The sequence below is a fragment of the Anguilla rostrata genome, chromosome 17 (genome assembly GCF_018555375.3).
Source record: "Anguilla rostrata isolate EN2019 chromosome 17, ASM1855537v3, whole genome shotgun sequence".
In the NCBI taxonomy this organism is placed as follows: Eukaryota; Metazoa; Chordata; class Actinopteri; order Anguilliformes; family Anguillidae; genus Anguilla; species Anguilla rostrata.
The window spans coordinates 15,817,397-15,827,902 of record NC_057949.1 but is presented as its reverse complement, the minus strand read 5'-3'; the positions used below and the strand labels follow the sequence as shown (position 1 = coordinate 15,827,902).

At 43.1% G+C, this 10,506-nt stretch overlaps 1 protein-coding gene across 1 annotated transcript; it reads left to right on the top strand.

Moving 5' to 3' along the window:
- Nucleotides 1-2,921: 2,921 nt before the first annotated feature.
- Nucleotides 2,922-9,174, top strand: LOC135243429 (jupiter microtubule associated homolog 2-like). Its single transcript, XM_064315258.1, has 5 exons — nt 2,922-3,069; nt 4,448-4,593; nt 5,882-6,033; nt 6,642-6,678; nt 7,782-9,174. Exons 1-5 carry the CDS (start codon nt 3,014-3,016, stop codon nt 7,997-7,999), a joined length of 609 nt encoding a protein of 202 aa, XP_064171328.1. The 5' UTR covers nt 2,922-3,013; the 3' UTR covers nt 8,000-9,174.
- Nucleotides 9,175-10,506: the final 1,332 nt, after the last annotated feature.

Here is a 10,506-nt window from a genome sequence, read left to right as displayed (position 1 = left end):
ACCATATATGACAAATAAATGAAGTTGTTTGTCATATTTTTAAATGGGATTGTTTTTAATAGGGTATTGTATGCTTGGCAGACTTACTAATTGTTTGTATGTCCACTGAGGAGCTATAGGCCTGGCTAACATTAATTTAGAAACGTGGCATTTGCAGGGTAGCTAGACTAGCCTAGTTAAAAAGCCACAGCGGTCAATTTGACCATTGTCCCTTTTTAAAAAATCAATAAACCTGCCACTATGAAATCCACAGCCTATGAAAAAGCCCCTTCATTACTTTTCCTAACACAAGCACTGAACATTGTGAAATAATTTGAATATCAATATTGCATAAGGAAATAAAGTTATAAACATTTACTCAAATGCCAGTGAACGGTAAAATTGATCAACATTTATCTTGCCTGTACACGTTTGATGATTTTGATAAATGTCCAATGGAGAGAATTATTGGTTGTGGTAATCAAGGAATGAAAATCACAATGGAGTTGGCTTTCTGTTTGACTTGTAAGCTAGTGACAATAAGGACTTTCAAAATGGTCTGAAATTTTCAAAATAAAAGTCACAACGATAAAATCACTATTAATTACTTAAGCTATAATCAAATCTGCCTTCTTACTGGCAATCGCGTTCGCTCACACGATATTAATGTTACCTGTAGTTATCCAGCTAACTACATTAGGTTGGGTACTCGAGGTGAGTGGACGGGGTTGAAGACGGAGGAGGAGACTTCTTTGTAAACACAGAACAAATTGTGCATAGTATGCCACTCCTAGCATTGTAGTATAATGGCTAAGGACTTGGTCTTGCAACCTAAAGGTTGCAGGTTCGATTCCCCAGTAGGACACTGCTGTTGTACCCTTGAGTAAGGTACTTAACCTGCATTGCTCCAGTATATATCCAGCTGTATAATTAGATACAGTGTAAGTCACTCTTGATAAGAGCATCTGCTAAATGACTGTAAACTAAATCATATTTTGACATTCTAGTAATTTCTGGTGCAAGACAGGTTTCTGCGCTTTAATGCTAAACGAGGCAAGTAAGTTGCATTCAGCGAAAAAAATATAATCTTTCTTCATATGTTGTACCATAAGGCACGTAAGAATGCTAGGGGTACCAGAATCAAAAATGGTCAGAATGAAGCAACTTGAGGTCCAGTGTACATGTCATCTTCAGGAAGCGGGGTACAGGGGCTAAGCATTTTAACCAGTGGCAAGCTACAGTACATGCACTGTATGAATGACGTCTCCTGAAAAGTTGAACACCTTAATCATTATTCAACACAACCAAAATACTGTCAAAAAAAAGTTATTTACTGTGTGAAGCTCTGCAGCCCAAACACATTTGAATGGTTATTCTACGGTTAGCAGTTGAAATACCTTTTACTCTGAACAAGTTCTATGACTTACCAATGCATGTTTCCATCCTCTTCCGCATTACATAACAGTATGTAAATTGTGAAGTTGGAGACAGGCAAACAGATTGAAAAGTATAAATCCACTTTCTCATTAAAAATGTCCAAAGACTGCCATATTCATACAGCAAGTCTTCCTTACTGAGTTTCTTGGGATACTCCAACTGGAAGAGCTTTAATCCTCGTTTGAATACAAAACAGTTCAAGTCTGTTTTGATTGAATTAGCCTACACATGCCCTCAAACTGGCTAGGGGCATTTGATTGAATCTCGAGGATAATCACAGCTTTGAGTTCAGGGCAGATTTGAAAAACAGTACAATCCAGAGGGTGAAGGCTGGATTCAAACGTGCAATCCATAAATCACTGGCTTCTTGGTTTCACATTTTACAGTACAGGTGCATCAGTGCAAGAATTCAAAGAGAATTTGAGGAATAGTTGCTAAAACATTAGCTGTAAATAAAATATATTGTAGTGATTTCAGAGACTGATTGGCAACCCTAGCTACAATAAGAAAACATAATCATTGCAATTAAAATAAGTGCATGGTAGGTCATTGTTGTCAGTTAATAACATAGGTCATTTCATCCTGATTAAATAAGATCAGCATCGTTGCCTGCAATAACCATGATTGATGATAAATTTCCTTCAGTGAGGGCCTATTAGGTAGATTCAACACACCACGTTTCATGCTAATATAATTTTATGGTTCTTAAGAAGCATTTTTTTAAAGGAAAGATAGCCTACTGAATATTCTATATCTTGGTATCAGTATCCAAACAATTTCCAATCTGGTCGCCTACAGATGTATTTTATAAATTCGTTGTTGTGTAAATAGAGTTTGAGAGAGCAATAAAGAGATGAGAGTAGTTGCATATTTGGTCACAAATCTTACACAATCACATTAATTTAATTGTTGCAAGTTTTATAGGAATTTGGCATCTGATATTTACAGATGAACAAGGTGTATACTTTCTGTTACTTGACTAATTTACTTAGAAAATTTTTTTGTTGATCGATTTTTATTACGCTACGTAAACAGAAAGCTATTACTCTCAGGCAGCTGACCGACGAATCATAAAACAACTACCAGAAAACCAGTAGGCCTGCTTTCCTCAGTTATTTCAAGTTTAACATGGAACGGTAGGAGGACCCGTCAGGACCTTTCCGTCTGCTGATGAGACTGTTTTTTATGCTTTATTTGGGTATTGCATACTTTACACAAGTTATACATCTGAAGTACAACAAATCACAGTTAGGCATACTGTATATATGACAATACTTACATAAAGCCTTACAACCAAACCGTAGATAAAAAGGTTACAAGGAACAAGTACTGATAATAAAACTGCTTACGACAGGTTTGAGCCAGTCACTCACCATCTACTGCAAAGCATATAAAAAATACATCCAATGAACTCTGACAAAAGTCTGATTGACGTACTATAACACCAATTATAACTAAACATGCATAATTTTAAACGAGGATGCCTGCCCATTGGGCGGGGCTTGGGAGTTTTATCCAAGTAGTGGCGTCGTAGGGAAATAGAGTGAGTGCCTTTTTACCGTTGATTCAGACGTGCCATACAAGAAAATATAAAACGATGACTTCAACAAATATGTTTCAGGGACTGGAAAACGATGGCAAACCGAGCTCTAGGTAAGTTAATTAGGTAGCTAGCTACATTGATTAAAATCAGTATTCCTAACGTTAGCTAACAGTGATAGCTTGCATGAAAGAGGAACTGCTTGATGTAAGCGTTTATTTTTTAGTTTGCTAGTGAAAAGCACCAACATTATCTAACAGTTTCCGCATCATGGAGTTTACCAACGTTAGTTCGCAGTATTACTGGTTGGGTTGCTTGTAAATGTGAGAAATCCTAAACTTGTCGTGAGTCGGATAACGTTAGTTGGTTGCAAACATATTAAGGTCCTTTTAAAACTTTTAAAACGGTAAACCTTAACGTAGGAAATAAAGCGTTAACCCGCTGTATTGGCTGCGGTTTTCGTCAGGTTATCTCGGTAAAATCCTGAACGGGACCACCGCCTTTGCCATGAGCGGGGCAGCCATGTAGGCTACCTATAGTGTCAACTCTTTAACCCAACAGTGATGACGTTTGCAGGGAGGGCGATTTTTCGCACTGCAGGGAGCTAGAATAAGACTTGGATGGGATTGCAAACTTAAAAGACGTTGGCTTTGTTCCTATTGTAGGCCGTGACCACTATTCGGTTGCACGCTAGCAAAGTGGCGAGATGAGTTTGCATTATTTTGCTGTCCGTTTTTGATGACACAAGAGAGCTGTTGCGATTTGGCAGGAAGCGTGTAAACTGTTTAGATAACAAAGAAAGGACAAGCGCCACCCTACTTCCCCCGGGTGGATTCGAACGATTAATCTGCGGCGCTTCTCCTTGTGTCATGACGCTATATATAGCTGGCTAAATGCGGGATGATGATATTATTACTTTAAGCCGGCACGGTCGCCCAGTGAATGGCACTGTCGCCTCACAGGAACAGCCGAAGAGTTTGCATGTTCTCCTCGTGTCCGCGTGGACTTCCGCCGGATATTCCGATTTTTCCCAGAATAGAAGCTCATGCATTTGGCTAATTTGAAACTGTAAATTGCCCGTACGTAAGAATTTGCGAGTGAATGGTGTGCTGGTCCTGCGATGGATTGGCAACTGTTCCACAGCGTATTGCTGCCTCTCGCCCTCTGCAGGCGGTGTCCCCCCTAGGGGCTCCAGTGACCCTGACCAGGAATATGTGGTTTAGAAAATTGATGGATTCTTGTTTTGCTGACCTTTGACAATTTTTTCTTTAGTGGTACATCTATAACTGTATGAAGTTCTCTTGAAAACTAACCAAGATATTAAATGATATTGAGGTTAATACTTTCTTTAATATTCTTGTGTGTGATAAGTTCTTTTAAAAATCCCCGTGGAGGTTGATCCTGTCCTCTCTGTGTGTTTCTACATGCAACATTACAGAAGTGATGTTTCTCAGTGTAAATCGTTAGATTCCCCCCCCCCCTCATTTTCAGGGTGCAACAACCCCCCGGAGGTGGCTCCAGTAACCTGTTTGGTCCGTGTGACGAGGTTTCGGCGAGACGACCTCACAAGATGAGGTCCAATATATTTTCTCCTCCGGAGCAGCCGCAGGAGGGCCCCAAAAGGAGCAATCCGCCAGGTAGGGGCCTCCCGCCAGTTCAGCGCGACGGGCTTCGCCTCGTTAAGCCACGGCTGATCTGTGGTGTATTTGAAACAAAATTCCACCACACTGTAATGTTTTTATGTGCCAGTTGTGGACATCCCCATACACCACAAGCGCAGACCTGCACATCCCCCTACCACCATGAGCACAGACTTTAAGTTTCTTGGACCTTCAACTTATCAGTACGTTGTTTGTGGATCGATTATATGAAGGTGATAACATAATGCATGCGCTCAGTCGAATTTCAGGTGTCATTATTCATTGGCGTGTGCCAGCTAGTGACTGCTGAAAACATTACAGGTTTGCTAATGGGTAATGATGCTTAGAATAAGTACCAAGAGGTAGCCGGCTAACAAGGTAAGGTGAATTCATTAAAACATCAGCTTGGTCGCTAGGTTTTCTGGCAGAGTCGGTTACTGTCACTAACCACACGTGCCCGTGACAACGTAAAATGATTAACTAGTGTCCGAAATCTCAATTTACTACTCTCTATAGCAGTGGTTTCCAACTCTGGTCCTGGAGAGCTACAGGGTCTGCTGGTTTTTGTTTTCACCTTAAAATCAGCACCCAGTTGAGACCCAAGACACCAGGTGCGTTGACTTAACTGTGTAATCAACTGCTCTAATTGGTTCATGAAGTACAGTCACTATGAAAACCAGCAGACCCTGTAGCTCTCCAGGACCAGGGTTGGAGACCACTGCTCTACAGAGTGTCCTGTTGAACGTTTCCAAACTAGGGAACAGTGAATGAGGGAGCCATTTCTGACACAGCCAGTACCTGGAGTTGGTCAGCTAATCTTGGAGCCGGTTTGATGTGAGAGAGGTTGAACGTGTTCAGTGTTTCGCTCGGGGCGGCAGAGAGAAGATTTGGCCCCTGTTTGATGCAGCCTTGCACCTGCGCTCGAAACTGAAATTCCTGTCTTGACGTTGGAACGTGCCCCGGGGCTGACGCGTGTCATCGAACGTTCTCCCGAAAACCTTCCGCCTCAGCTTGTTTTAACTGAACTTTACTGCGGGCCGCCTTGAATCGATTTGTCCCGACCTGCTAATTCCTGCAGTATCCCTTGATCTGTTCTGTAGAAAGAATGGTGCTTTGTGGTGCCCCTGGGGGGTGCCATTGAGCCAAAATGGCACCCATTCCTTACGCTTGCATAGCTCTGGAACCTTTGTGTAGTTCTGGTGACTGAGCGTTGAGGCATTTGGAGTCTAATGGGATATGAACAGAACTAGTACTGTCTTTAACGTGGAATGGCCTGTCCTGCCAGGGGGGAAGAGCAGTGGGATCTTCGCCGAGGCCCCAGCCGAGACTCCCGCCGTTCAGCAGAGGCCGACCGCCCCCGCCGGAGTGAGCAGCAACATTTTTGGGGACAGGGCTAGCAATCCCCCCGCTGCCCGCAGTTACCCCAGTAAACCAAAGGTACTGGCCACGCCTCTGCCAGCAAGCGTCAGTGTGGGCACTCAACATCTGGAATAACATCTGAGCCATATGCAGTGTACTCAAGTGTGTACTTTAAGTATGCACCACTAGGTAATGGAGAGGAAAAGTTAATATTTCAGGGCTTGCGAATACATGTTATCATTGTGGAAAACGCACAGCTGTACAGGAGCCTCAGTTTTATAAAAAAAAAAAAATCAAAATGCTAAAACTGGTATTGCTAGAAATTTCTTGCAGGATTCTCACTGTTAGAAACTTACAATAACTTAATTCATTTTCAATATATATACACTGTATACACTGACTGGGCAATGGTCAATGAGGTCCTTGGGCCTAACAAATGAAATGATTGATAAAAATAAATATAATTTTGTCTTCGGACGAATATCAGCTCTTTATGTACAATCACAACATGCACACTGAGTGCTTCACCCCTTGAAGCATTGCTGGCGATCTGCTCTACCGAAATGTAATGGGTAGTCCACAGTGGTGTGCAACACACTGTGTAGGGTGCACAAAGTGAACACTGCATTACGTTATGTTTTTAAAACGGTGGTTTCCGGTTTCTAATCGTTAACTATTCTTTGCAGGACAACATCGGTATCCATGGTACACCAAAGCCTGAAGGTGAGTGGTGACTAACAGCAGCTGCAGTTCCAAGGGGGCAGGGGACATCAGGAGGAGTGAAAACATTGAAATCTTTATCATCAATGAGGCAATTCAATTAATAACCAGTATCGATAAGTAGCCTATAGCAGTGGAGGCCGGAGAGCTGGAAACAAATCAAGAGTCGTTACCTTAAAACTGATCACCACTCTTTGCCTGTTCAGTTTGCCTCATTAGCAGTCAAACAATTGATCGGCTCAGTAACCCAGACCAATTGGTAAAATAATGAACAATTTATTTAGAGAGCATTGTTTTGATGAATATTTGTTTAATTGCTTACGAAACGGCACATATTTCCATAAGCTTGTTTGCTAGCCTGAATTATAGATTGTGCTCAACGCTAGTTAGAAAAACCTAGTGTAGGCGTAGCACTTAAAATTTAAATTTTCTCATGGTGAAATTGTTCTGATCAGATCATCTTAAACCTATTTTGTGATGTGTGCTATGACATGATACAATTCAGAGAACTTTTTGGGATTTACTTTTGGCTAATTATTCAGATTATTGCTGGCCTTGTTAAACAATCTCAAATTGTAGGCATCTCTGTCAGTTTCTTAGTCATTATATGCTGCACAGTGCTCTTGATTATTCAGTGAATTCATTGTTTGCTTGTTAATCAAGCAAAATGAATGGAACCAAATTGAGTGTACCGAATGGTTTAAAGGTATTCTGACCTAATTTTTTAGTGCACTGGCTTTCACTGTGTTGACTTAAATGTTAAACAATTTTATGGCACAAAAAATATTTGCAACATTTATTGATATTGGTTATTCAGTTAATTGCTTGGTTGGTTATCAAGAAATGTAAATGGATTCAGGCAGAGAGTGCACTGTGTATTTTATGGTGTTTTTATGTCTGGAGCACGGGACCAAACAAATTTCCCCGTGTGGGATAATAAAGTTGATCTGAAATCTGAATCTGAAGCAATCATCCGCTTGAAGGCATGGTTACTGTAGGCATGGTTACTGAAGGTTTGGGTTCTGCTGTTATGTCCCTGATGCACATGGGGGAGAGGTGTACTTCAGAATAAACTAATGACTTCTCCGGGTCTGTCTTGCTGTCAGTTCCGGAGCCAAAGGTGGCGTCTCCGGCAAAGGAGATCGCTTCCGCCCCTCCCGCAGCGGGCCAGGACGCCCCCGCTCCCCGTCCCAAGCCGGAGGCGGACTCCCCGTCCCACGGGTCCAACGTGGAGGACCACGAGCCCCGGCTGGGGCCTCGACCCCGGTCCCACAACAAGGTCATCCACCCCCCTGGAGGAAAGTCGAGTGTGGTCTTCTACTGAAGGCCTCCAGGCCGACCCTTAGTCCTCCAGCACGGTTCTGACCTTTGACCTTTCTACTACTGCCCCGCCCCCCTCTTGTCGTCTGTACACAAAGGAAGCTTTGTCAAACTGACCAAATTGGCATCAGCGTACTTCTGCTCTTTCCTTTCTTGGTGCAAAAGGGATCTTTGATATTCCGACAGATCAGAGGTTCTTATTCGCGCATAAAAATTCCTGATTCGAACTTATTCTCATGAAGTGTTAATCGCACCAAGCTATTCCAGAAAGCACAACTGGAAAGGTCTTAATCATGTACGTACATCCGTGACCTGTATAACTGTGATTAAGGCTTAGTCAGAGCGTTTTGTGCGCAGTTGCGCAGCACAAGTGAACCGCTTGCTTCTCGCGTCTGCGTAGCGTTGGGTGTTTTGCGCAGGTTTATGGCCCGTTTCGTTGAAAACATGCGCCGCGTTGGCTCCTAGCTGCGGGGTGGTGAAAGCTCGATAGCGGAGGTCTGTAGATTCTCACTTTCGGGCTAATCAAGGCCTTGTGCCGCCGCCTCTTCAGATTTGCACCTCTTGTTCACACAATCCTGAAAAATGTATAAGGACTGCGTTTTGGGCTCGGTGTCCGATTTCTCATTTTATTACGATGCCTTTTCATCTCGTCATTACTGTGGAGTTGTCTGAGCATATTAGCCTTTGTCTCCTTTAAGAAGCAATGTATATTCAGGGAGACGGCAGCAAAAACGAAAGGGGTCCTGAACCCACTATAATAGTACTTCCTTTTTTTTTTTTTTGCATCTTATTTTATATACAGAAGTAAGTGATCTGTGTCTATGCGGGTATTCTCATTGTTTATCTTTCCATTGCTTGTTCCGTCTTGAGAACGGTGCGGTATTTGAATGCTGGAAGAGGCCTTTTATGTTTTAAATTAAAACAGCAGTGCGAGTGTGAACACTGTGTGAGACGTGCGTGGGAACGAGAGGGGCGGGTCCTCGCCGGGGTCCGCCCACTGACATTCCGAGAGTGTTCACCTTCCCCCCCCCCCCCACCCCCACCCCCACCCCCCCCATGCCAACCTTCCTCTGTGGGTTTCCTGTCTGTGTTAGCATGCCACGCAGGTGTTCCGTGCAATACAGTGTACGAGGGGAAAAAAACAACCTGTGTCATAAAATAAAACCTGTATTTTGATGATCCTGTGTGTCGGTATCTGATTTGCTTCTGTGCATGGATTGTACAAGAATTGTTTTTTGGCTGGACCGCAACAACGGGGCCAGCCTTACAAATGCGAATGTCTGTGACTGAGTGACTGAGTGAGTAACTGAGTAAGTGACCAGTTACACCATTGGTCAGCCGAGTTATGAAGTTACACCATTGGTCGACCGGAGAGGTCCAGCCATATACTAGGTTTTGACCTGGTCTTGTTTAAAAAGGGGTGTGTGTGTGTCTTTTTATAGATTCTGATGATTGTTCAGTCCGCCAGCTTTTAAAGATGTACGGCCTTAAATTCCAGACCTTGTGCCAGACTACGTTCAGTTTACTATGAAACTATGTCGGAACAACATGGAAAACTATCTGTGGGGGAAGAAGAGGAAAAAAACGTAACTATAAGCAAGTGAACGAAAACACAAAAAGATTTCCACCATTAAACCTTTTTGTGTGGTGCAATTATAGCACTTGAGTGAGGCTTGTACAATAACGTCAGTGTACAATATTACATTACAGGCATTTAGCAGACTCTCTTATCCAGAGCGACTTACACAACTTTTACATAGCATTTTACATTGTATCCATTTATACAGCCAGATATATACTGAAGCAATTTCGGTTAAGTACCTTGCTCGAGGGTACAACGGCAGTGTCCTACTCGGGAATCGAACCTGCGACTTTTCGGTTACAAGCCCAGTTCCTTACCCACTGTGCTACACTCCGTCCCAATAGTCTGTCTTCAGTTGCAACACTCACTGCCGAGCTCCAGACTGCCTCAGGAAGCACCTTCTGTTGCTGTTCGTCGGGAGCTTCATGAAATGGGTTCTATGGCTGAGCAGCCACAGCCTGAAATCATCATGTAAAATGTCAAGTGTCGGCTGGAGCGGTGTAAAGCACACCGTCATTGGACTGTGGAGCAGTGGAAACGTGTTCTCTGGAGTGATGAATCACGCTTTGCTATTCGCTATGGCAGTCTAAGGGATGAACCTGGATTTGGCGAATGCCAAGAGAACGCTACCTGCCCAAATGCGTAGTGCCTACTGTAAAGTTTGGTGAGGGAGGAAAAATGGCCTGGGGCTTTTTTTTCATGGTTTGGGCTAGGCCCCTTAGTTCCAGTGAAGGGAAATCTTAATGCTATAGCACACAATGACATTCTAGAGAATTGTACACTTCCACCTTTGTGGCAGTGACAGTTTTGGGAAGGTCCTTTCCTGTTTCAGCATGGCAATGCCCCCGTGCACAAAGCAAAGCCCATGAAGAAATGGTTTGCCGAGTTTGGTGCGAAAGAACCTGACTGGACAGCACAGAATGTACTGA